General features: G+C 42.3%; 1 protein-coding gene across 5 annotated transcripts in view; it reads right to left on the bottom strand.

Annotated features, from left to right (window-relative positions):
* The window catches only part of TRPM6 (transient receptor potential cation channel subfamily M member 6), a 153,983-nt gene that overhangs the window by 49,517 nt on the left and 76,522 nt on the right, over positions 1-27,944 (bottom strand). For all 5 annotated transcript variants that reach the window (XR_007919781.2, XR_007919772.2, XM_051846594.2 and 2 more), the window contains 9 exons: positions 26,218-26,446; positions 25,526-25,678; positions 21,197-21,343; positions 19,098-19,226; positions 14,871-15,122; positions 12,467-12,641; positions 12,158-12,272; positions 6,548-6,741; positions 492-624 (listed from right to left, as the gene is read on the bottom strand). Coding sequence is in view for 3 of the 5 variants with exons in the window: in XM_051846594.2 (XP_051702554.2) it covers positions 492-624; positions 6,548-6,741; positions 12,158-12,272; positions 12,467-12,641; positions 14,871-15,122; positions 19,098-19,226; positions 21,197-21,343; positions 25,526-25,678; positions 26,218-26,446 (1,527 nt within the window). In the remaining 2 variants the exon portion in view is untranslated. The remainder of the gene's footprint in view (positions 1-491; positions 625-6,547; positions 6,742-12,157; positions 12,273-12,466; positions 12,642-14,870; positions 15,123-19,097; positions 19,227-21,196; positions 21,344-25,525; positions 25,679-26,217; positions 26,447-27,944) is intronic.

The raw sequence follows: 27,944 nt of genomic DNA, 5'->3' as shown, positions 1-27,944 counted from the left end.
AGACCTAGCTGCTCCACTTCCAATCCAGCTATCTGCTATGGCCTGGGAAAGCAGTACAAGATGGCCCAAGTGCTTGGGCCCCTGCACCTGCATGGGAGACCCAGAAGAAGCTCCTGGCTCCTGGCTTCAGGTTGGCGCAGCTCAGGCCATTGTGGCTATCTGGGAGTGAAACAGCGGATGGAAGACCTTTCTCTCTCTCTCTCTCTCTCTCTCTCTCTCTCTCTGCTACTGCCTCTCCTTCTCTCTATGTGTAACTCTGACTTTCAAATTAATAAATAAATCTTAAAAAAAAAAAAAAGAGTTCCTGAAACACAATAGATGTTCAATAGGTACACATTTGTCACATGGCTAGTCTACATTACTAAATGTCTCAGATTTTAGAGAACCTAAAACTCTTGGACTTGAACACAGATCTTCCTACTCTTTCAGACATTCTGTTAGAACCAAGGTTTGGTAATAGCTTGTGGATTCAAAAGTGAAATATCTTTTACCTTTCCGATGTCACGCGGATTCGTTCTTCAGAACTACAGTTCAGACATTCCATCTTCTCATGGAAGTATTTTTCCACACATTCTTCTTCAAAGTCATGAAGTTTTTTCAGATCTTCCTTACTCAGGTAGAGTTCTTTAGAAAAATAAAAAAGTATGGCACACACACTTAAGAGGAAATTGACATAAACAGGGGGCCAGCACCATGGCTCACTTGGTTAATCTTCCGCCTACAGCGCCGGCATCCCATATGGGTGCCGGGTTCTAGTCCCGGTTACTCCTCTTCCAGTCCAGCTCTCTGCTGGGGCCCGGAAGGGCAGTGGAGGATGGCCCAAGTGCTTGGGCCCCTGCACCTGCATGGGAGACCAGGAGGAAGCACCTGGCTCCTGGCTTCAGTTTGGCGCAGCGAGCCGGCCGTTGTGGCCATTTGGGGAGTGAACCAACAGAAGGAAGACCTTTCTCTGTCTCTCTCTCTTCACTGTCTAACTCTACCTGTCAAATAAACTTTTTTTTAAAAAAGAAAGTGACATAAACAATGCTATGGTTTGCATGTGCGTTGAGTGTGTTCCCCAAAGTTCATGCACTGAGTCTGGTCTCCAGTGTAATGGTATGGAGGTCGTGGGGTCATTGTGAGATGACTGGACCATGGGACACCATCCTCAGAAGGGACTGATGTAGTTTTCATGGGACCAGATTAGTTGCCACAAGAAACTATTGTTATAAAAGAGTGAGCCTCACCTTCCCTCCCCACTCTCCTGCTTCCAGCCTTGCCATATGACACTTCTCCTCCCTCTCCCTCCCCCCTCCTCTCCCCCTCTCCCTCTCCCTCCCCCCTTCCTCCCTCTCTCTCCACGGATGCCATCCAGCACGTATGATCCTCAACACAGGCTTACTAGATGGAGTCACCTGACCTGAGACTTTCTGCCTCTTAAACTGTGAGCTAGATGGACTTGTTTGCTATATAAAATACCCAGCCCCAGGTATTCTGTTACAGCAAACACAAAATGAACCAAGATAGTGTATGGATAGGTGGCTTTCTTTCCACTTGTGTTGCAAATGATAAACTGTAGCTTGTGTGATAAAAGTTGTTACCTCGTCACACTGTGTTCCTTATATCAGAAGAGAAGCAATAAATAGAAACAACTAGAAATACTATTCTGGGCCTCTTGTTCTTTAAAAATGATTCATATATAGAATAGATATTATCTCTTCAATGTTTTCATAGCTAAGAATGTTTCCACATAATAACAAGAATGTACTGTATTTATATGCAAAAAGGGGAAGAAATCTAATTGTCTTTTTCCTCTGTGTCAACTGTTTCAATTTTTGAAATTATAATAAGTAACCAATGGGTCAAAATCAAGGTTAAAAGAAGGCGAAGTCAGGGTGGCACTGTGGCTCAGCGGGTTAACGCCCTGGCACTGGCATCCCATATGGGTGCCAGTTCGAGACCTGGCTGCTCCACTTCTGATCCAGCTCTCTGCTATGGCCTGGGAAAGTAGTGGAAGATGGCCCAAGTCTTTGGGTCCCTGCACCCACGTAAGAGACCTGGGAGAAGCTTCTGGCTCTTGGCTTCGGATTGGTGCAGATCTGACCATTGCAGCCAATTGAGGAGTGAACCAAGGATGGAAGACCTCTCTCTCTCTCTGCCTCTCCTCTCTCTGTGTAACTTTCAAATAAATAAATCTTTTAAAAAAAAAAAAAAAAGAAGAAGAAGAAGAAGGCAAAGTATTGACACTAATCAAATGAGAATGTTTTACCTTGTCACACTAGGTTTGTATGTTCTAAGTCCCTCTATTGAAGAATAGACAATAATATTAGTAATGACCTGTCAAGGCTATATACCTTCCCTGACGTAATCATACTTAGTTCATTAAAAGACACCTTTTTTGTGATATTTTGAGACCAATGAAATTCTTCATCAAACTTCAGCATTCACATTCAATTTACTACTGTGGTTCTCACTCTTACCTAACATCATCTTTTAAAAAGCAAGTTCCTTATATTTTGAAAATACAAAAATAAAATAATGTTTAAAAAGGGATAACATTGGAAAACTCTCTTGAATGGTTTCATTCATATTAAGAGAAAAAGAACTATTACAGTTCTCCAGAATATATTAAAGACCCAAATATTACATGAATTTTACAGTAAAATAAAGAACTATTTTAAATTTAAAAAAAGCAAAGTAATATTCAGCCATAAAATGTATCCACAACTTGAGTACAGAATGCTTCTCAATTATATGATATAGAAGAGGGGCCCTGGTACTGTGGCATAGCGGGTCAATGCCTGCAGTGCCAGCATTGCATACGGGTACTAGTTCGAGTCTCGGCTGCTCCACTCCTGATCCAGCTCCCTGCTATGGCCTGAGAAAGCAGTAGAAGATGGCTCAAGTTCTTGGGACCCTGCACCCACGTGGGAGACACAGAGGAAGCTCCTGGTTCCTGGCTTCAGATCAGCACAGCTCCGGCCGTTGCAGCCTATTTTGAACTAGCGGATGGAAGACCTCTCTCTCTCTCTCTCTCTTTGCCTCTCATTTTCTTTCTGTGTAATTCTGACTTTCAAATAAATAAATCTTTAAAAAAATAGAAGAATCTTTCAGATGCTAAAAAATTCAATCTCTCCAATCTCCACCCAAATCTAATGCCTGCCCATTAGAGAAACTTCTACAGGCATGAAATTTTTTTTTCTCTTTTTAAAATTTTTTTAATTTTTAATTTTTTAGAGAACTTTTTTTAATAAATACAAATTTTGAAAATACATTTTGGATTATAGCAGTTTTCCCCCCATAACCACCCTCCCACCCACAAACCATCCTATCTCCCACTCCCTCACCCATCCCATTCTTCACCAAGATTCATTTTAATTACCTTCATATACAGAAGATCAACTTAGTATATACTAAGTAAATATTTCAACAGTTTGCACCCACACAGACACACAAAGTATAAAGTACTGTTTGAAGACTAGTTTTAGCATTAATTCGCATAGTACAACACATTAGGGACAGAGGTCCTACATGGGAGTAAGTGCACAGTGACTCCTGTTGTTGATTTTTCAACTGACACTCTTATTTATGGTGTCAGTAATCACCCAAGGCTCTTGTCATGAGCTGCCAAGGCTATGGAAGCCTCTTGAGTTCACAAATTCTGATCTTATATAGACAAGGCCATAGTCAAAGTGGAAGTTCTCTCCTCCCTTCAGAGAAAAGTACCTCCTTCTTTGATGGCTCATTCTTTCCACTGGGATCTCACTCACAGAGATCTTTCATTTAGGTCATTTTTTGCCACAGTGTCTTGGCTTTCCACAGGCATGAATTTTTTACACCTGCATGATGGGAGCCTTCTGTGGATTCCTGAGAACGAACTATCCAAAGGGTAATTCCAGCGACAGGTGCAGGTTACAGTATGTGAAGATTTCCTGGAACCATCCACCAGATGGCACTGCTGCCCTATGTGTCAATGTCTCTACCATTAACATAAGGGATAAGGAGTAATGGCACAAAACTTCAAGAATGTTCCAGAGGTGAACTCATCTTTATCATCAAAAAAGTTACTTACATTTACATGGAATCACCCTATAAGCCCAGATCAAGGTGATATCAGGAAAGGTTTCTTTCATATGATACCTGGAATTCTGGGTAAACTCGAGTCAATTCCAGGGTCACTTAAATGGTTCAAACCCTACTATTAGATTGGCACAATTCTTTGTAAGCACCTGGGATGCCTCTCTATTAAAAGCCTAGAATGTATAAAATAATAAGCTTTCAAGTTATTTCAGGCATGCTTTGGCTTCCTAATAAAGACTGAATCTTTCAGAGCAACGAAATGACAAAGAAGTCTTCAAGGTGACTCAAGAGGAGAAAATATACTTCACTGAGCCAACTACCACAAGCAAAGGCATATCACCCTTTCAACCCCTTAACAGCATACAACCTGGGATAACTAGCTTCCTAAGGGTCCACGCTGGCATATAAACAGCCCACAATGCCTTGTCTGAAACTCTTGGTGCCAGAAACCATTGAGAATTCAAAATTTTTCTTTTCTAGTTGTAGAAAGATATTATGGTACTGGCCGGCGCCGTGGCTCACTAGGCTAATCCTCCGCCTAGCGGCGCCGGCACCCCGGGTTCTAGTCCTGGTCGGGGCGCCAGATTCTGTCCCGGTTGCCCCTCTTCCAGGCCAGTTCTCTGCTGTGGCCAGGGAGTGCAGTGGAGGATGGCCCAAGTACTTGGGCCCTGCACCCCATGGGAGACCAGGATAAGCACCTGGCTCCCGCCGTGGCAGCCATTGGAGGGTGAACCAACGGCAAAAGGAAGACCTTTCTCTTTGTCTCTCTCTCACTGTCCACTCTGCCTGTCAAAAAAAAAAAAAAAAAAAAAAAGATATTATGGTACAAACACATAAATGTAGTAAAACTCCAGTTGGTGTTGGACAGTCACTGGAATCAAGCACACTCCTACTTCCCACCTCAAGGATAGAAAGAATTAAAGACTTTACATCAGTTATAGTCAAATCAGTCTTTTTACCCAGTTTATGCATAAAAATGACTTTCAACTTGCAGAATCATTTTTGGGTTTTTTTTTTTTAGGATTTATTTTATTTAGACAGAGTTACAGAGAGAGGTAGAGACTGAGAGAGGTCTTCCATCCACTGGTTCACTCCCCAGATGGCCGCAACGGCCAATGCTGCACCAATCTGAAGCCAAGAGCCAGGAGCTAGGAGCCTCCTCTGGGTCTCCCACATGGGTGCAGGGGCCCAAGGACTTGGGCCATCCTCCACTGCTTTCCCAAGCCACAGCAAAGAGCTGGATTAGAAGCGGAGCAGCCGGGACTAGAACCGGCGCCCATGTGGGATGCCGGCACCTCAGGCCAGGGCTTTAACCCGCTGCACCACAGTGCTGGCACCATTTTTGGTTTTATGTTGTTGATGATGATGTTTTTAATATTTTACTTATTTATTTGAAAGGCAGAGAGAGAGAATCTCCCAACCACTGGTGTTCTCGCCAAATGCCTGTAACAGCAAGGGCCAGGCCAGGACAAAGCCAGAAACTTCATCTGAGTTTCCTAATAGGGCCCAAGCACTTGAGCCATCATCTGTTGTCTCCCAGGGTCTACATTAGCAGGAAGCTGAATTGGAAATGGAGCAGCCAAGATTCAAACCAGGCACTCCAATAGGGGTGCAGGTGTTCCAAGCAGCATCTCAACTGCTACACCAAACACTTAATCCTCAAGAGGTATTGTGGATTTAAGAATTGGGGTAAACAATTGAACATTTGTGAAACTTACTTCCTATATTTCTAGGAATTATCTAGAAATGGGCCTGGTACCAATAGTGGACATGTTTTACAGGAAATACAGAAGATCTATAAAACCACAACAAGCAATATTCTCTTTAAACAATTACTATGATAGTCACATCATACAGTCAAGATTTGACCAAAAGATCTGAACTAAGAAAATGTCAAAAATACGTAGACACTTAAAACACAACCACCAAAACAAAGTGAGAACCCATATTGCCATAATTCTGCACCCTGCACTAAAGGATTTGAAAATACAAAATCCATTTCATAATCACCTCCACGTTCAGTGGATTAGAGAACCAAAGAATCTGTGATTCTAGTTAGTAAATGAAGCAAAATCTTGCTGATGCATCACCTTAAACCTCAAGGCCTTCTCTAACCCCTTTCTATTTGAATTCCATTTCCACTCTCGGGAAATGAGCCTGGGTCAGATGACTGCTCCCTAGAAGTTACTCTGATGAGTTTCCAAGTCAGCAGAGGAAACATGTGATACAAAGCCTTTCCACGTTCAAGCAGAAATTCCATTCCTACTGATTCTTTCAAAGTATCAGTTGATCTTGGCAAAAGGCACTATAACCTGATAATATGGTCAATGTGTTCGCTTAGACCCATGGCATCAGCCCGTAACTCTACTGTCTCACAGTCCCCCCCATCCCCGTGCCCTGAATTTAATCCACAATGCTGCAGAGTATCTTTGCTAGAATCTCCATTCTTGACTCTCCCCCTCTGACCTCACCAATAAAAAAAACTTACTTAATCCAACATCCCCCTCTTCTTGGTCATTGGGAGTGCGTTGACAGCAAAGATGACGGAGGAGGAGGCCCACGTAGCTCAGCAGGATGAAGGGAGGGGGCAGCCACAGCTTCTCATGGTAGGTCATGATGTAGCGATAGCGATTGTACCTCCACAGTTTATTAGAAACGGATATCATTTCCACATAAACATTGCTGTACATTGTAGGAAGGGAGGGACAATGTTTAAGTATGGAATCCTAGAACACAACAGTGAGATTCTTTCTTTTCCACATTTTATGATTTGGTTCAACTGTTACCAACAGTGAGCCAAGAAAAACGACATACGCTTAATTTATGATTCTTCACCTCCAAAACAAAATATCAACCTTCTACAATGAAATGTGGTAGTCAGAATAATGAGCAAAAGGCAGGAATTACAGTCAGAGAGAGAAAAATGGGAATATTTTAAATGCAACAAACAGAATCTGCCCTCTGGAAAACTATCCTTCTTATACAAGAATCTACTTTTCATTCCATAGCTCAGCCTTCATGCTAAGCAAGTTTAAGTTTCCTCTGTCTCATCAGCTTTCTGAAGATATTCTCCTGACATCAAAGGTGAGAACTGGTATAAGAATAATTCTAGATAAAATACTCAAATTATACAGTATTCCCGAATAAGAGCAGACAGGGGAGAGGTATCAGTTTGCCCTTAAAAAAAAAAAAAACTAATAAGCAGAGCTTCTATTAGAAATTATGTAACCTATGTAGATAAATTTTACAAAAAAAAACCTCTTATCAGTAGATCCTTCTGAATTTTTCTTTGAATTACATTTATACTAGGCAGATAGTATAGTAAATATTGATGTCATAGAACTTGTGATGGAAGCTATAGTAGGTGGTTCAGTTACTGTAAAACAGCATCTCATCCTTGGCTACTTGACTTTAAGTATGTACCATACTATGGAAGAACAGCATCATGGAATGTTCATCTTGACATTTGCCTCTCCAAACAAAATTGGATTTCCACAGAGAAAAATAGCAAAGTAAAACTTGCATAGGGGAGCCAAATTCAGCAAATAAAAATAGAGGCACTCTAAATATGAGCAATGACAAAGACAAGGAAGTAGAACTATCCTGGAGATATCCAGCCTAGGAGAAGGAGGAGGAAGTTCACAGAATCCACAGAGGAAACACCAGGAATACAGGCAAGTGAGGCAGAACAGTAGTTCTCAAAGAGCACACACTGAGGAGCCAGAGTTGTGACGCAGGTTAAGCCACTGCCTGAGATGCAGACATCCCACAGGAGCATCAGTTTGAATCCTGGCTGCTGTACTTCTGACCCAGCTCCCTGCTAAGGCACCTAGGAAAGCGGTGGAAGATGGCCCAAGTCCTCAAGGCCTCCTGACATCCACATGGAAGACACTCATGAAGCTCCAGACTCCTGGCTTCCACCAGGGAGGTTGAAGCCATTTGGGGAGTGAACCAGCAGGTGCAAGATATTTCTCTCTCTCTCCCTCCTTCTCTCTCTCTTTCTCTCTCTCTCACCCCTCTCTTGGTAACTCTGTCTTTAAAATAAATAAATCTTCAAAAAAAAAAAAAAAAGAGTCGTCACTGGAGCAGCAGCAGTCACAAGAACAGGAAAGAAATGCAAATTCTGGGGCCCTATCCCAGATCTGCTGAAGGAGAAACTCTGGGACTGACTTTATGGCACCAAATCCAGGTGATTTCTCAAAAACAAGTGTGACTCCTTCCAGGTGCTTTACTCAAATGTGACTGCAGCCTTCCACCAGCAGGTGGCGACTTTCACAGTGTATTTCAGGTTCTGTTCAAGTTTCGGTCTAAAGAGTTCTGCCACTAAGGGGCCTCCAGGATAAGCAGTCAAGCCTGGGGTCCGCAGACTGTGTTGTCCTCAGAAGTTCATCTCTAATGTAAAAAGTGGGTCTGGGCAGGGATTCCTCATCCTTTTGACATGATATTTTTTAAACTTTTATTTATTTTTTATTTGAAAGGCAGAAAGAAAGAGTCTCCCAATCACTTTTTCACTCCCAAAATGCCTGCAACAGCCAGAGCGAGGCTAGGATGAATCCAGAAGCTGGGAACTCAATCTAGTTCTCCCATACAGGTGGCAGGACCCTAACCACTTGAGTAGGCTGTCTTCTAATGCCTTCCCAGGAACAATAGCAGGAAGCTAGACCAGAAGCAGAGCAGCCAGGGTGCAGACCTATGCTCCAGTATGGGATGCCAGCATTGCAAATGGTGGCTTAAACTCCTGTGCCACAAGGCTGACCACCTGACATTTTTTTTTTAAGATTTATTTACTTTATTTGAAAGAGTTACACAGAGAGAGCAGCAGAGGCAGAGAAAGAGAGAGAGAGGTCTTCCATCCAATGGTTCACTCCCCAATTAGCCGCAACGGCCAGAGCTGTGCTGATCTGAAACCAGGAGCCAGGAGCTTCTTCCAGGTCTCCCACATGGGTGCAGGGGCCCAAGGACTTGTGCCATCTTCTACTGCTTTCCCAGGCCTTAGCAGAGAGGTGGATTGGAAGTGGAGCAGCCGGGTCTCGAACTGGAGCCCATATGGGATGCCGACGCTTCAGGCCAGGGTGTTAACCTGCTAAGCCACAATGCCGGCACCCAGTTGACATTTTTGACAAACAAAAAGTTTCATACCATCTCAATATTATTTGAAATATCAAAAATAAAATAACTATAAGTAAATACCAACAAAAGAAATAAGTTCCCAAAATAATAGAGCTGAGAGAGATGATAGCTATCAGACAATCTCACAACCAAGAAAATATGTCCCTACCAAGTATAAGCAACAACACAACAACAGTCATTTTGGGAAGACATTCTGATTTATTTTGCCTACCACCAGCCTCTATATTCTGTACTTTGTTTACTTAGATTCCATATGTTTATTTTTTCTTTCCTTTATATTTTTATGTTTTAACTTTATTTATTTGAGAGGCATTTACAGAGAGAGAGAGAGATCTTCCATCTGCTGGTTCATTCCCCAGATGGGCTGATCTGAAACCAGGATCCAGGAGCTTCTTCCAGGTCTCCCATGTGAGTGAAAGGGCCCAAGGACTTGGGCCATCTTCCACTGCTTTCCCAGGGCATTAGCAGGGAGCCGGATTGGAAGTGGAGCAGCTGAGACTTGAACTGGAGCCCATATGAGATGCCGGCACTGTAGGCAGAGGCTTAAGCTACTATGCCAAAGTGAAGGCCTCCCTCTTCTTGTTTTTCCTCAGTGATACAATTGATGATACAAATACCTACCACAGTGCCTGCCATATAACAGGTGTTCAGAAAACAACAGTTTATTCCCACTGCTTCACTTTCTTTTTCTATCTATTAAACAAACTTGTGCTAGTCCCTCTTCTCAGTGTCTGGGATCAATTTATGAGCAAAAAATATAAAACACTTGTCCTTGTAAAGCTGCTATTTCAGTAAAGGAGTTAGATAACAGAAAAACATAAAGCATATGTTATAAAATATATTTGCATCTATAATATAAGTGGGTATAAGGAAAGAAGAGTAAGAGACACCAGGTGTGCTAAGGAGATGGCAGAGGAGAGGGAGCTGAACTTTTAACTAAAATGTTTAAGTAGGCTAATTAAAAAGAAGCAAAAACTGGAAGGGGTGATATCTGAGGAAAAGGATTCCAGGCAAAAGGAACAGAAAGTGCAAATGTTGTTTCTTGGGAGGTCAGTATGGTTAGAGAGGAATGGTTAGAGGAAGAAGAATATGATGTGTAAGTTAAGAGTTAATGGGCGGCCAGTGCCGCAGCTCACTAGGCTAATCCTCCACCTTGCGGCGCCAGCACACCGGGTTCTAGTCCCGGTCGGGGCTCCGGATTCTGTCCCAGTTGCTCCTCTTCCAGGCCAGCTCTCTGCTGTGGCCAGGGAGTGCAGTGGAGGATGGCCCAAGTGCTTGGGCCCTGCACCCCATGGGAGACCAGGAGAAGCACCTGGCTCTTGCCATCAGATCAGCGCGGTGCGCCGGCCGCAGCGCACTGGCCGCGGCGGCCATTGGAGGGTGAACCAATGGCAAAGGAAGACCTTTCTCTCTGTCTCTCTCTCTCACTGTCCACTCTGCCTGTCAAAAAAAAAAAGAGTTAATGGGAAAGTCAAATCACAAGATGCCATATAAGTCATGTAGGAACTTTAATTGTTTCCTAAAGGAAAATCAAGAGCTACTGAGGGTTTGGAGCAGAGGAGTGACATCATCTGATTTATATTTGTAAAAGGCCATGTGGGCTACTGTGTTGAGAGCAGAAGAATATATGGGTCAAAGACAGAAACAGGGAAAGAAATTAGGAGGCTCTATGGTAACAATCGGGTAGTGAAATCAGGTTGAATTGATTATCTATTTAAACACTGAGTCAACAGGAGTTCCTGACGGTCACAGAGACACAAGAGGAATTAAGAATGATTCCAAGGTGTTTTTGTCTGAACAAGTGAAAAGGTAAAGCTTCAATAGAAACTCATGTTCTCCTCCAGAGATTTGGGAAAGACTACAAGTATGTTGAGAAATAAGAGAGATATAGCCTAGAGTGTGGACATTTTAAAATTTAGAAATCAGTTGGGAAATAGCACATTAAGCTGTTGTTTGGGAAACTTGTATCCATACCAGAGTACTGCTTCAAGTCCCAGCTACTCTGCTTATGATCCATTCCCTTGTAATAAGCCTGGAAGCAGCAGATGACGGCTGAAGAACCTGCCTCTGCTAGCCATGTGGAAGACCCAGATGGAGTTCCCAGTTCCTAGCTTGAGACTGGCCCAGCCCCAGTTGTTGTGGCCATTTAAGGAGTGAACCTGATGACTAAAGATCTTTTTTTCTCCATCTCCCTGCCTCTGACTCTGCATTTAAAATAAATCAATAAATCTTGGGAAAGGAGGGCAGAAAGGTGGTAAGGGAGGGAGTGAGAGGGAGGGAAGGAAACTGGTTCCACTTCTGACTAGTGTAGGAGGGCAGTTGGATCCACATGACTAGAGTTTAAGAAAGAGCTGGGAGGCCGGTGCCGCGGCTCACCAGGCTAATCCTCCGCCTGAAGCGCCAGCACTCCAGGTTCTAGTCCTGGTCGGGGCGCCGGATTCTGTCCCAGTTGCTCCTCTTCCAGGCCAGCTCTCTGCTGTGGCCCCAGAGTGCAGTGGAGGATGGCCCAAGTGCTTGGGCCCTGCACCTGCATGGGAGACCCAGAGGAGGCACCTGGCTCCTGGCTTCTGCCATTTGGGGGGTGAACCAACGGAAGGAAGACCTTTCTCTCTATTTCTCTCTCTGTCACTAACTCTTCCTGTCAAAAAAAAAAAAAAAAAAGAACCCTTTGGGCAACTTTCAACTCCATCAATATTATTCCTTCATGACTCTAACTTACCGTTTAACAGCCACTCACGATCTCCTTTCATATTGCTTCTATTATACTTTCTACTTATTATTTTATGGCTTCCAACATTGCTTCCTTCCTACCAGTAGCTGCATGCCCATATTTTAAAACCATAGTAATAAAACATGGAACACAATCAAAGGATATTTTCTTCAAAATACATGTGAATCCATTCAACATACTTGTTCCTGTTTTTTTTTTATTTCAATAAAATCATGATATTTAATTAAAATAACTTACTTGCAGAAAGAAATCAACAGGTTCACCATGATGATGTATTGCACAAAGAGGTAGACAGCTTGCAGGAATGGGGTAAGAAAAGAACCAGGAGGGCAGGATGGTGTGCTTTCACAAACTACAAAAAGAAAGGACGAGAATGAGACATAAGATGAACCATGGTCCCATGACCCTACACAAGCGTTTGACACATCCACTTTGTAGAAAACACAGATTTTATACAGTAAGATTCAGATGATTCTTTTTGACTTTTCTTTCATTTGATACCTATAAAGATTTGGTATCTGCATGATGGAAAAATCCCATACACACCGTCAATTTCTGAGGCATAGACTTCTCCATACATCATCCAGTATGGCTCAAATACTATATCTCGAGCTAGGCTCCATGATGGAGGCTCCTTCGGAGAAAGGATAGCCTTGCGTGCCACTCCAAAGCTCAGTAGAACTATGGCCATTATGATCACGATGTAGAACATGTTTGCTGTCTGCAACATAACATAGCACAACCAGAATTTTACTACAGATTTGGAATTTAAATCAAATCAAATACCAGCAACCATCATAATTATGCCTGCCAATAATAAGACCAGTTGGTCATTGACTAAAATGCTTTAGTCCACGAATAACTGGCTTTTTTTTGGCTAACCTATTTTGTCTTCTCTGCACAGTATGTGCTTCAAGTCACAGTGGTCCTTGGAACAATGAGCTGAAAGTATGGAAACTGTGCTGCTTTCTTTAATCAGTAATAGAATGGGAATAGCTTTTAATTTGCTAATATCCAGGGGCCAGAGCTGTAGTGTAGCAGGTAAAGTCACCGCCTATAGTGCTGACATCCCATATGGGCACTGGTTCTAGTCCTGGCTGCTGCTCTTCCGATCCAGCTCTCTGCTGTGGCCTGGGAAAGCAGTAGCAGATGGCCCAAATGGGAGGCCCAGAAGAAGCTCCTGGCTCCTGGCTTTGGATCGGCACAACTCCAGCTGTTGCAGCCAATTGGAGAGTGAACCATCGGATAGAAGACCTCGCTCTCTCTCTCTCTCTCTTTCTCTCTCTGTCTGCCTCTCCTGCTCTCTCTGTGTAACTCTGACTTTCAAATAAATACATAAATCTTTTAGAAATTGCTAATATCCAACTTCTTAGTAATTGAACCATAGATAAGGTTAGGAAAAGGGAAAAAAAAGGTATAGACAAATTAGTCAAATGAATCCTTATTCCCAGGATTATCTTTATGAATTGATTAAAACCTGAGAAACTGATAGGACTACTTCATTTCACCTACTAAATATGCATCAACTTAACCCATTTTTTCACTGTGGCAGAGACTTCATCAAACTCCTCATAAGTATTCCATGAGGTTATCCACATTCCTTAGCCTCGCCTGCATTAAGCTTCGGCCAATGGGCTCTGGGATGATAGTGACTTGGGTCACTTCCTGTCCAGAGCTGATAAAAGTCATCAGATGTTCCCTATCCCTTTCTTTCCTGTCATAAGAGACCTTAGAAGCCACATGTTAATGCGGGTATGCCATAAAATGGAAGGATTCTGGATCCCAGAGTCTGTATAGAGGGCAGGCCCAGGTGCACTCATCAAACCTTGCATTAGACGGACACATCCTTGTGCTGAGACACTGAGCCATACAGCTTACCTCAGCAGGGCCTATCTACTAAGTACGTACCAATGTCACAAGGCCAGATCAAACATTTCTGGTCTATGAGAAGAGTGTCAAGTAAGGGAAAAAAATCTGTCTGGAGTCCTGGGTGGTCCTTTTCTGTCCTCTGCCCTTGATTGGACACTCATCTCCAATCTCCAGTTCTTGCCCCTTCCCTACCAGCGACTATTTTAGAAGGAAAAACCAAAGACAGCCTCTCAATACTGTACTTCCTAAAGGGTAAGTCTCAGCTCCTTGTGAAAAGGCAGATGGAACAAGCTTACAGGACAGACTGGAGCCAGGCAGTTCATGTTTGAATCCCAGCTCCCCACACATGCCCTAGAGGAATTTCCCTAAGCTCTGTTTCCTTGGATATGGATAATATGTATATTATATATACATAATAATATGGATAATATGGATAATAACACAACCTATCTCATAGAGCGTTATGAAGATTAAATGTTAATACATTAAAGTATGTAGAACAGTATGGCACATAGTAAGCACTATAGGGGTGATTCAAAATGTTCATAGAAAGAAAGATAAGTTTATTTTGGTGCAAAAAATGTGAAAGACATGTATAGTTTTTTTTACAATATGCACTTTCAAGAATTTCTAAGGCTCCTCATATATATGATTTTTATTTTTGACACCAAAATACATTTTCATTCATAAATTTAATTAATAAATTTTAGTTCAATTTTCCAAGAACATTTTGAAGTACCCTCATATTTAACTGTTGTAGGATAGTGACAAATAATAAGTTGATATTTTAGCAGAAAATATCGTTGGTGGTAGCCTCACATAAGCCTGGCCCTTGATAGTTACCATGCTTACAAACAAATCTGACTCAATCCCATGCCACTGACCCTGCCAAAAGAGTAAGCTGAGTATACTCAGCCACCCACTATGCTATCAAAGGAAATTTGTTAAATACAAGTTTGTTTATTCAGAAAGCAGTGATGAAATTATCTTGCCATCTGTGCTTCTATGAATAATTCCAAAATTAACTATCAAAAGTGAACCATGAAGTTAGGCAGAATCATTAATTCCAGACTGCACTCACCATTTTCGCAATCATGGTCACATACGGACCTGCATGTTGATTCACAGCAAAGAAGTCCAGGAGCTGTGTGTACCAAAATATGGTGTCGATGCAGTATATCAGTCTTCCTGCTGTGCGAAAAGGAGGCTCACCCCACCGAAGACCAAAACCAACTAAAAACAGGCAAATAGCCACAGATTCCATTAGATTCCAGTAATCACTAATCCATACCTTCACCTTTTGAGTGAATTTAACAGGTTCTGAAATATAGATCTAACAGAAAAAAAGAAAGAGGAAAACTTAAAGTATGGGATACAATTTAATAATCCTATCAATATCATTTTGAATACATCAACCACTTACATAAAGATTGATCTGAGTCCTGCCAAAACTTATATAACACGAGGTTTTTAGAAACTTAAGTTGTCCTTGGTAAAGAATTAAAGAAGCTTATAGGCTGGTGCCGCGGCTCACTAGGCTAATCCTCCACCTGCGGCGCCGGCACACCGGGTTCTAGTCCTGGTCCGGGCGCCGGATTCTGTCCCGGTTGCCCCTCTTCCAGGCCAGCTCTCTGCTGTGGCCCGGGAGTGCAGTGGAGGATGGCCCAGGTGCTTGGGCCTGCACCCCATGGGAGACCAGGATAAGTACCTGGCTCCTGCCTTCGGATCAGCGCGGTGCGCCAGCCGCAGCGCGCCAGCCACGGTGGCCATTGGAGGGTGAACCAACGGCAAAGGAAGACCTTTCTCTCTCTCTCTCTCTCTCACTGTCCACTCTGCCTGTCAAAAAAAATAAAATAAAATAAACAAATAAAAAAGAAGCTTATAAATATATTTTAATGCTGTTAATTAAAATTAATGTAACATTAAATTAACATAAATGTCTAGTGTTATTACAGTTAATGCTAGTCACTTAAAAACTCACCTAGAAGTAAAAAAAAAAATTCAACACTTTTTTCTAGACTTTATTAATCCTAAATTAATAAATTAATGAAGACATTTTAAAATTCAATACTATAGGCCAGCGCCGAGGCTCAATAGGCTAATCCTCCACCTAGCGGTGCCGGCACACTGGGTTCTAGTCCCGGTCGGGGCACCGGATTCTTTCCCAGTTGTCCCTCTTCCAGGCCAGCTCTCTGCTGTGGCCCGGGAGTGCAGTGGAGGATGGCCCAAGTCCTTGGGCCCTGCACCCCATGGGAGACCAGGAGAAGCACCTGGCTCCTGCCTTCAGATCAGCGCGGTGCGCCGGCTGCAGCGCGCCAGCCGTGGCAGCCATTGGAGGGTGAACCAATGGCAAAAGGAAGACCTTTCTCTCTGTCTCTCTCGCTATCCACTCTGCCTGTCAAAAAAAAAAAAAAAAAAAAAAATCAATACTATAGCAGATCTGCCTAGCAACAGTTTCATTTCATGAGGCATAGTGGAATGCTAAGAACACGGGATTGAAAGCAAGGGATCCTGGAATCTAGTACTACTAGTATTTAGTGTGTTACTGACAAACTACTGAAAATGTGATACAGAACTTACTATTATAAGAAATTGCTGGGGCTGGTGTTATGATATGGCGGGTAAAGCCTCCGCCTGCAATGCCAGCATCCCATATGGGCTCTGGTTTGAAACCCGGCTGCTCCACTTCTGATCCAGCTCCCTGCTGATGTGCCTGGGAAAGCAGTGGAAGATGGGCCGACATGCTTGTGCTCTTGCACGTATGTGGGAGACCCAGAAGAAACTCCAAGCTCCAGCCTGGCCCAGTCCCGGCCATTGCAGCCATTTGGGGAATGAACCAGTAGATGGAAAACCTCTCTCTCTCTCTCTCTCTCTTTCTGTGTGTGTGTAAAATTCTGCCTTTCAAATAAATTAAAAATAAATCTTCTAAAGATATGTATGTAGGAAATTGCCCCTGAAATACTATATCAGACAACCTGAAATGTAAAATAATAAATCTAGTTTTGTTAAGGCATTTTAAAAAAGGTAGAATTGACATTTCTCACCTGAATTTTCTTTTTTTTATTTTTTTTCTTTTTTATTTTTTTTTTATTTTTGACAGGCAGAGTGGACAGTGAGAGAGAGAGACAGAGAGAAAGGTCTTCCTTTGCCGTTGATTCACCCTCCAATGGCCGCCGCTGCAGCCGGCGCACCGCGCTGATCCGATGGCAGGAGCCAGGATCCAGGTGCTTTTCCTGGTCTCCCATGGGGTGCAGGGCCCAAGCACCTGGGCCCTCCTCCACTGCACTCCCTGACCATAGCAGAGAGCTGGCCTGGAAGAGGGGCAACCGGGACAGAATCCGGCGCCCCGACCGGGACTAGAACCCGGTGTGCCGGCGCCGCAAGGTAGAGGATTAGCCTATTGAGCCACGGCGCCGGCCCTGATTTTTCTTTTTTTAAAGATTTATTTATTCATACATTCACTCATTTTGAAAGAGAATACAGAGAGAGGAGGAGAAAAAAAGAGAGGAGACAGAAAGGTCTTCCATTTGCTGGTCCACTCCCCAAGTGGCCACAACAGGCAGGGTTGGTCCAGGTTGAAGCCAGGAGTCTTGATATCCATCCAGGTCTCCCACATGGGTGTGGGGGCCCAAGCACTTGGGCCATCTTCCACTGCTTTCCCAGGCTCATTAGCAGGGAGCTGGAGCAGAAAAAGACCATTCCGGACTCAAACTGGCTCTCTGATATTGGATGCTGGCATCGCAAGCAGCAGCTTAGTCCGCTGCACCGTGCCACTGGCCCCTTGAATTATCTTCTATAATCTATAAACTCCACATAGTTACTAGAGGCAATTCAGATATAATTAGTAAGAATACATTTACCTGGTACATAATGTTGATCATCTCTAGCACATAATAAAGGTAAATAAATGCATAGACATAGAGACACAAACACATTGATATCTAAAACAGTCCAAGTCCAAATTATCTGTGATTGCAATTATAACTGCATAAAAATTTTAATTCTTTTCTTTAAGTGACTCATTGAAAACTGGAAATGAAAACATTGTTTTGTTTTTTTCTTGGGCTACTTTCCCCACAGGGACTTTCAGCTTCAATTTTCACACATGTTTAGTAGTATCTTCTTTTTTTCTTTTAAGATTTATTTTTTTGAAAGGCAGAGTAATAGAGGAAGCAAGGTAGAGACAAGAGAGAGAGAGGTATCTTCCATCTGCTGGTTCACTCCCTACATAGCTGTAACAACTATAAAAGTCTCCCATGTGGGGCTTCCATAGCCTTGGCAGCTCATGACAAGAGCCTAGGGTGATTACTGAGGCCATAAACAAGAGTGTCAATTTGTTAAGTCAACAACAGGAGTCACTGTGCACTTACTCCTCATGTAGGATCTTTGTCCTTAGTGTGCTGTACATTGAGATTTAATGCTATAACTAGTACTCAAACAGTATTTTTCACTGTATGTTTCTGTATGGGAGCAAACTGTTGAAATCTTTACTTAATGTATGCTAAACCAATTGTCTGTATATAAAGAGAATTGAAAATGAATTTTGATGTGAATGGAAGGGGAGAGGGAGTGGGAAAGGGGAGGGTTGCAGGTGGGAGGGACGTTATGGGGGGGAAGCCATTGTAATCCATAAGCTGTACTTTGGAAATTTATATTCATTAAATAAAAGTTTGAAAGCAAAAAAAAATAAAAGAAAAAGAAAAAAAAGAAAAAAAAAGTCTCCCATGTGGGTAGAAGCATCTTTGGCAGGGGCCCAGGCACTTGGGTTGTCTTCCACTGTCTTCCCAGGCACATTAACAAGGAGCTGGAAGCAGAGCAGCCAGGACTCAAACCATCACTCTGATGCCTGTGTTCTAAGTATCAGCTTAACCCCAGCATAGCTTTCAAAAGCTATAAATATATCCTTTACATATTGCACAACTTCAGACATTAGCATGCAGCAATTTGAGATGAAACTAAGTAATGCTAAATTATAAAAATCAACCCCACCAAATAATAAATAAACAAATAAAACTTCTGGGAAATCAAATAGATGGAAATTTTAATAACAATTAGATGACATCACCCTATCATTCTACAACTGATAAACATGCCAAGATATCTGCTTCAAAGCTAACTGCTTCCAAAGTCCAGCAACCAGCCAAAAGTATTTGACAAGGACAAGGAGTTGAAATCTGGAACTTTCCTCCAAATAACCTCTGGCATGCAAGTCAGGATCAGCATTTCTGTCTCCCACACCCTAATCTTGACAGACAAGAACACTTTTAAGGAAGGTCTGCAGAAGACATAGCTGGAGGAGGCAACTCACCTCCCTGGCTTTCTCTAACGCACTGGTGATGATGTAAATGATAACAAGCCACTCTTGCACGCTGGGCTGGGGCTGCATCTCCACCAACACCGTGTAAGTGAACAGCATGAGGAACGCCAAATACGCCATCTGTGAGGGGACACACATTCCCTGGGCGTGAGTGAGGGTAATTCTGGAGAACGCCAAGCAGGTGCAAACAGCCAAACCACAGGCATGAATTTCATTCAACCTGATAACAAGCAGCTCTAACTGGCATGGAAGCATACAAACCAATGGATTTTTAGTAAAGGATTTGGTGGCAGGAATGAAAATCAATGTTCTGAGATGCATGGAGAAGAAGGTTATCTTGTTCCTGGCCAGAATTTGTACATTTCAACAAGGACACTATCAGGGTAACAACAAGTGAAGGAAAAAAAATGAAGCACCATCCCCCATTTGTTTACATGGAAAATGTGGGCACCTAGGTAGCTGCTGTTAGTGGAAAAATGGAATTTAAAAATAAGCTTATTTTGGTGCAAAAATATTTTGAAATCTATGCATAGTTTTTTTTCTAATATATATTTTCATGAACTTTTTGAAGATCCCTTCTATAGGTGAATTTCAAAAATTTGGGGGCCAAAATAAACATACTCTTGAAATCATTTTCTATAAACCTTTTGAGGGCCACCCCCATTCACCGCTAGGCAAAATTAAGCTGCACTGAAACACTACATATTGATGATATTGCTCCTGACTCTCATTTCTTTCTAATTCTTTAACATTTGATCTAAAAATGTTTACACTTTGCTTTTACGCACTAACATTTATAACAAAATACTGCCTCAGTAAATCACATACCAAAGTCTAGCAATGTGACGGCCAACACTAATGTGCCTGAGCTCACTGTTGACACCAGCTGTTAGGGCAGCTTTGGCTTGATTGGTTCTGTGAGTTAATTTTGCTCCTGTCTCTAAAAGCTCCTAACCTAGAACTTGAATACTCCTTTTACCAACAGTGTGTCTATGGTTAAAATTCTCCCAGAGCTCCTTCTGGGGTATCTTGAATATTCTGGTTGCATATTCCCAAAAGTGGTAAAACCTCATCATTTGGAGAGATTTGATTCTTGGAAACACAGAGAGGTCATTCAGAGCTATATATTTATTCAACAAGTATACAAAATAGGTGTATGTTTAGCCAAGGAAATATTTTGATATATTACACATGTAGACAACAATCTTTTACAGTCACACTTCAAATGTTCTAGATACAGAATCTTGGCCATGAGCAATGTAAGCGTAGAGAAGCACCAGAAAAATAAGTGGTACTAAATAAATGTGAAAAGCGCATAATACATTTAAATTTCAGTTCATACCTTCTCAGAATCTCTAGTATCCATAATAGATTTAGTATCTGTTCATACAACTAGGCTTCTAAAATCTCTATTATCTTCTATATAGTTATATGCATATGTTATTGGAGACAAAAAACTAACACTCGCTTCCCCCCCCCCCCGCCCCCACAGGCAGAGGGGACAGTGAGAGAGACAGAGAGAAAGGTCATCCTTTTTTCCGTTGGTTCACCCCCAATGGCCGCTCCGGCGGGTGCGCTGTGGCCGGCGCACCATGCTGATCCGAAGGCAGGAGCCAGGTGTTTCTCCTGGTCTCCCATGGGGTGCAGGGCCCAAGCACCTGGGCCATCCTCCACTGCACTCCCAGGCCACAGCAGAGAGCTGGACTGGAAGAGGAGCAACTGAGACAGAGTCCGGTGCCCCGACCGGGACTAGAACCCGGGGTGCCAGCGGAGGATTAGCCTAGTGAGCCGAGGCGCCGGCTAACACTTGCTTTTTCTGTCTGTAAAACACATTACTCCTACAAAATAAAATTGATTTGACTGCTGGTTTTCTTGCCCAGAGATCCTCCCACTTTATCACTCATTTCCACAAACACTGCTGTGCATTTCATTAGACTACAAACCTTCAAATGCTCAGTCTTGGCTTTGTCACCTTCTCACTACTTTTTTTTGCTATACTTCTACATTTTCCTCTGGCAAATCAACATATCATTATTGACATTAACTAGCAACCATCAATACTACTATGTATTTTGTTGAAAGAGACCAACCGTATAAAACCAAAACTTGACAATGGGAGCACAGTAGAATTCATAGAGTTTCCGGGTCCATGGAAGGCTTTTGGGCCCATTCTTTATATCAAAGTGCTGATTTTCATCCTGTTTTTCATCAGAGCCTTTTTCCAAGTCATGATTTTTCTGTGAAATACACAAGTAAATAATCATTTCTTAACAGCAGCTTAAATAAAATATTACAGGTTAGACATGCAAAGAATAAAATAAATAGAATATGAGAAATTAACTGGGCATCCTCCTGTTAAGTTAAAATCTTAGCTTTGAAGAAAGAAAAAACTACATATGCAAGGATACTCTTCAAAGTTCATGGAAAGAGATCAGCACTGGTGTAGCCAGTAAAGCTGCCACCTGTGGCGCTAGCATCCCATATGGATATCAGTCTCAGCCCGGAACCAGCTCCCTGCTAACATGACTGGGAAAGCAGTGGAAGATGGCCCAAGTCCTCGGGCCCCTGCACCCACATGGGAGACCTGGAAAAAGCTCCTGGATCCTAGCTTTGATTTGCCGGGATCCAGCCATTGCAGCCATTTAGGGAGTGAACCAGCAGATGGAAGATCTCTCTCTCTCTCTCTCTCTCTCTCTCTCTGTAACTCTGCCTTTCAAATAAATAAATCTTTAAAAAAAAAGTTCATGGAAAATGGAATTAAAAGATGAGTTTATTTTGGTACAAAAATGTATTGAAATATATACATACAAGGGGTCCTCAGGAAGTTCAAGAGCAGTGGGTATTATGAAAAACACTGTACGTAGATTTCAACATTGCTTGCACCAAAATAAAATTATTTTTTAATTCCATTTTCCAAAAACTTTGAAATATCATCATATTATATAAATCTATCAATACATCTCAAGGATCTACAAAAACAGATGAACAGACCAATGGAACACAACAGAAACACCAGAAATCAATCCAACCATCCACAACCAACTTATATTTGATCAAGCAGCTAAAACCATTCCCTGGAGCAAGGACAGTCTATTCAACAAATGATGCTGGGAAACTGGATTTCCACATGCAGAAGTATGAAGAAGACCCCTACCATGCACCTTACACAAAAATCCACTCAACATGGATTAAAGATCTAAATCTATGCGTAAAAGCAAAGTGTAAACATTTTTAGATCAAATGTTAAAGAATTAGAAAGAAATAAGAGTCAGGAGCAATATCATCAAGTTATTAGAGAACATCAGAGAGATCCTGTAAGAAATAGGCACAGGCAAAGACTTTTTTTATTTTTTAATTTATTGTATTTATTTGAAAGACAGAGTTACAGAGAGAGGCAGAGACAGAGAGGGAAGTCTTCCATCTGCTGGTTCACTCCAAGATGGCTGCAACAGCCGGAGCTGTGCCAATCTGAAGCCAGGAGCCAGGAGCTTCTTCCAGGTCTCCCACGTGGGTGCAGGGGCCCAAGGACTTGGGCCATCTTCCACTGCTATCCCAGACCATAGCAGAGAGCTGGATGGGAAGTGGAGCAGCCGGGACTAGAACCAGTGTCCATATGGGATGCGGGCGCCTCAGGCCAGGGCTTTAACCCACTGCACCACAGCGCCAGCCCCCGCAAAGACTTCTTGGAAAAGACCCCAGAGGCACAGGCAGTCAAAGCCAAAATTAACAATTGGGATGACATCAAATTGAGAAGTTTCTGTACTGCAAAAGTAGCAGTCAGGAAAGTGAAGAAGCAACGGACAGAATGGGACAAAATACTTGCAAATTATGCAACTGATAAAGGATTAATAAACAGAATCTACGAAGAGATCAAGAAACTCCATCACAACAAAACAACCCACTTAAGAGATGGGCAAAGAACCTAATAGACATTTTTCAAAAGAGGAAATCCAAATGGCCAACAGACACATGAAAAAATGTTCAGGATTACTAGTCATCAGGGAAATGCAAATCAAAACCACAATGAGGTTTCTTAATTAATTAATTAATGCAGTATTACTGGAGCCTCGTATCTTATCTGGTGCATGGAAGATGGCCATTAAATAGTCATTGAATTAATAAATCAATATGTCCCAACCACCTGAGCTATAAGCAGAGACACTATATTACAACCAAAATGTCTTTTTTTTAGGGAACTGAGAAAACTTCTATTTCTTATTTAAATGCCATTTAAGTAAGGAATTCTTTTTTCTCTGAATCTCCCCTTTGAAAAAACTACTTAGTGCAATGTTCTAACTATTTACAATGCTTTATCCTTCTATAAACCTGTGAGAGTCAAAAGTGAAATTATAGCTACTTGGCAAAGTTCTATTTGCTACCAACTATAAGAAACTGCTGGGGCTGGCACTGTGGTGTAGCAGGTGAAGCTGCAGCCTGCACTGCCCACATCCCATATGGGCACCGATTCAAGTCTCAGCTGCTCCACTTCCAATCCAGCTCTCTGCTATGGCCTGGAAAAGCAGTAGAAGATGGCCCAAGTCCTTATACCTCTGTACCTGCATAGAAAGACCCAGAGGAAGCTCCTGGCTCCTGGCTTTGGATGGGCTCAGCTCTAGCCATTGCAGCCAATTGGGAAATGAACTAGTGAATGGAAGACCTCTCTATCTCTTTGCCTCTCCTTCTCACTCTGTGTAACTCTTTCAAATAAATAAATAAATCTTAAAAAAAAAAAAAAAAAAGAAACTGCTAACACATTTATGTATTTGTTTATGTATAGGTAGATACAAATTTCTTCATAGTTCATGTGAACAAGAAAGCTGAACTTAATGTGAATAATTTAAGAAATATAAAGCCAAAAAGAATATCTCAGATATAAGCAATGCATTCTATTTCTAAACAGGTTAGATCAACATCACATTTCTTCTTGTACTTCAAAAAGTTGTGAAATAGCCTAATCTTAGCAAATGTACCAATCAGCCAGTACAGTCACAAATGTGGGAACTTGACTAACCCAGACTGGCAAACACTAACTTCTCACACATCCTACAGAGGCTAAAGTGTACTTGTCCTCTTGGACTCTGAGAACACCAGATGGAACTGTCAGGCTTATAAAAGAAAGGAAGGAAAGGAGGAAGGGAGGGAAGGAGCAAAAGAGGAGTGAAAGAGAAAGGGAGAGAAGGAGGAAGGGAAGGAGGAATACATAAATATCCCAATAAATGTGAAAGTCAAAATATTTAATAACTGATCTGGAAGATGTATTAACCAATCAGAATGAATGCTCAACCAATCACAACAGAAGCCAGTCATAAAAACTAATTATAGGGGCTGGGGCTATGGTGTAGTGGGGAAAGCTGCCACCTGCAGTGCAGGAAACCCACATGCACGCCGGTTCAAGTCCCGATTGCTCCACTTCCGATCTAGCTCTCTGCTATGACCTGGGAAAGCAGCAGAAGACAGCTCTAGTCCTTGGGCCCTTGCACCTGTGTAGGAGACCCAGAAGAAGCTCCAGGTTTCCAGCTCCCAGCCATTGTGAACGGAAGACCTCTCTCTCTCTCTTTGCCTCTCTAATAAATAACGAAATCTCCTATAAAAACCTAATTATAATTAATTAGTTTCTTTTACCAAATGTTTTAAAATATTATAACAAATACCTCAACAATAAGGAAGCACATCACACAAAATGCTAGACAAGAATTTCTTTGTTAAAGTATTAAGTATCAAAGATGTGTATGACACTTCATAGTAAATGGCTACTTTATAAGCAACTTGAGAAATAAAAAGCAAAGAATACATGTATTCACAGCATATTGGGCATTTTGCAGTGAAGAGGGATGGCAAAAGAAGTAGCTCAAGTTATCCATGAAAGAACTAGCACAAATCTAGAATTCAAGTGAAATTACCCATAGACCCTGGGTATAACAAGTAAAAAGATTTGAGCAGTGGTACAGGGAACCAAAACACAAATTCTCATGCGCATCTTTATAAACACACATTCTAAGGCTATGAGGTATTCTTCTTTGCTGTATTAAATACCTAAGAAGTCTATTTATCCTATTAGTCACAAAGGAAAATGAAAATTCAGGCAGCTGTCAAGGATAAAAGTCTTTGATTTGGCCTCTGAAGTAGAAATGAAATATTTGGCTTAATTATGTCTAGGAGTTAATTAGGTTTATCATACATGCTAATCTGCACATCATATAATATGACTAACATCAAGGAGAAGAGAACTAAACTCTTGGCTGAAGAGTCGGAGGCATTTTAGAACAATGCCTAAACCCAGGAACCATGTGTCATCACTAGACTGAAACAGTGGCAACAGAAATTTTTAGCAGATTTCTATATAAGTAAACTTCATGTGTGTGTATATTTGTGTGCAGTCAATGCCATGGAAAGTCAATTCAGTGTAAGTTTCCACTAACCGGGCAAGCATTTTCTTTGGTGGTGCTGGGGTTCTGGTCACCATAGTACCACGTGAACTGGAAGTCCTGGGACTGTGGAACATGTGACATCTCAGCTTTGCTCTTAAATTCCAATGTCAAAATGGTGGGTGGCAAAAGAATACTTATGATGATCTGTGAAAGAAAACAAAGCATAGTGAGCAGTAAGGGTTAAACTCACACAAGGTGCACACACTGTAATTTTATTTCAATAACAAAATTAAAGCCGGTGCTACGGCTCACTTGGCTAATCCTCTGCCTGCGGTGCCGGAACCCCGGGTTCTAGTCCGGTCGGGGTGCCGGATTCTGTCCTGGTTACTCCTCTTCCAGTCCAGCTCTCTGCTGTGGCCCGGGAAGGCAGTGGAGGATGGCCCAAGTGCTTGGGCACCTGCACCTGCATGGGAGACCAGGAGGAAGCACCTGGCTCCTGGCTTCGGATTGGTGCAGCGCGCCGGCCATAGCAGCCATTTAGGGGGTGAACCAACAGAAAAAGGAAGACCTTTCTCTCTGTCTCTCACTCTCTCACTAACTCTGCTTGTCAAAAAAAAAAAAAAAAATTGAGGATTTAAGTGTTTATCAAACGTCAGACTCACCCCCAATTCAAAAAACAAGACTCGAGAGTATGGACCTTCACATTAAGTTAACATTAAACTCCAGAGGGCAATTCAGTTTACCTTTAACCAAGAGTTTTTCCTCATTTTCAGGCGCCCTGTCCACATGTCTGTCAGCAGCATCTGGGTACAAGAATGTGAAACGACAGGCTGCAGTCCCCCAGACACCGCCAGTTTCAAACAGGTGGAGTTGCTCCAGTTCTTGAGTTCACAGGTCAACAGCTTCATGGCCATTCGCTCATTCTGCTTGAATGCCTTCTCCAGCACATCCAGGGCAAGCTGGCTAAACTGTCTGTAATGACACAGCGGTGAGTGGGGGACACACACACACACACACACACACACACAATAGCTGGATCACTGCACAGCAATCACAGGTTGCAGACGCAATTTTAAAGAGATGGCTGCTCAGGAAAGGGAAGGTTCTCCGTTTTAAGAAGGAACAGAACTGGACGTGTTGCTCAGTAGCATTTAGAACTCAGTGCACTCCTAAGCTCTTCACTGTATACTATTGACAAGTTATTTCTAGCTTGGTTTGGGACTCCCTAATTAGGCCTAATAAAGAATCTTTGGACAGAAAACATTGTGCATGACTAAATTATACAGCCGGCATAGTGGTAGAGAGGGTCAAGCCGCAGCCTGTGATGCCAGCACCCTATATGAGCACTGGTTTGAGTTCTAGCTGCTCCGCTTCCAATCCAGCTCCCTACTAATGCACCTGGGAAAGTAGTGGAAGATGGCTCAAATGCTTGGGCCCCTGCAGCCACATGGGAGACCTGGGTGGACTTTCAGGTTTCTGGCCCAGCCCTGGCTGTTGCACCCATTTGAGGAGTGAACCAGCAGATGGAAGGTCCCTTTGTGTCTCTCTCACTCTCTCTGAGTAACTCTGCTTTTCAAATAAATAAATAAGTCTTTTAAAAATTTAAAAAAGGACTGTACTAGCAAAAAAGAAACAAAGAATTCCCTTTTTCCTTTGAAGATTTTGCAAATGCATAGAAGTCTTCCGTATGAAGCTAGACCAGGAGACACTCTGGAGGTTTTCAGGAGCTGTTTTCTCTCAGAAGCGGAACTTTCATGCTGTTGTTTGCAAAATCAACATCATAAATAATTGTTCATTATCTCTAGGCTTCCTATCTTTCCTCACTATGATAACACTTTCTAACAAAGAATCCAAAACTCTCCTCACTTCTCCATTTTCTACCATGGCTCTCTGGCTCTTTAATACAATGCATGCATTGTTTCCCACTCCCAAGAGATATTTAAAGTACACAATTCAGGGCTGGTGATTTGGCACAGTGGGTTAAGCCACCACCTGTGACACCAGTGTCCCACAACAGAGCACTAGTTCAAGTCCTAGCTGCTCCCCTTTGGATCCAGCTTCCTGCTAACGCATCTGGGAAAGCAGCAGACAATGGCCCAGGAGCTTCAGTACCTGCCACAGATATGGGAGAACAGGAATTATTTCCTGGCTCCTGGCTTCAGCCTGGCTTAGCCCTGACTGTTGTGGCCATTTGGGGAGTAAACCAACAGAAAGAAGATGTCTCTCTCTCTCAAAAAATTCTTAAAGACCCTTTAATAGGAGAGTTCATGAAATGCACTGTGTGGTGTTTAATTTAAATCTCAATTTGACTAGATTGTGCAATCTCTGGAAACATGACAAAGCATTATTTTGAGTGTCTTTGAGGGCATTCTGGACAAGATGCGCACATGAGTACAATTGGACTACATGGAGAAGATTCACCCTCAGTGTGGCAGCACCATCCTCTCAGGGCCTGGAGAGAACAAATACA

This window comes from Oryctolagus cuniculus, chromosome 1 (assembly GCF_964237555.1).
Source record: "Oryctolagus cuniculus chromosome 1, mOryCun1.1, whole genome shotgun sequence".
NCBI classification, from domain to species: domain Eukaryota; kingdom Metazoa; phylum Chordata; class Mammalia; order Lagomorpha; family Leporidae; genus Oryctolagus; species Oryctolagus cuniculus.
The sequence above is the reverse complement of the archived record's forward strand: the minus strand, read 5'-3'. Positions and strand labels throughout refer to the sequence as shown.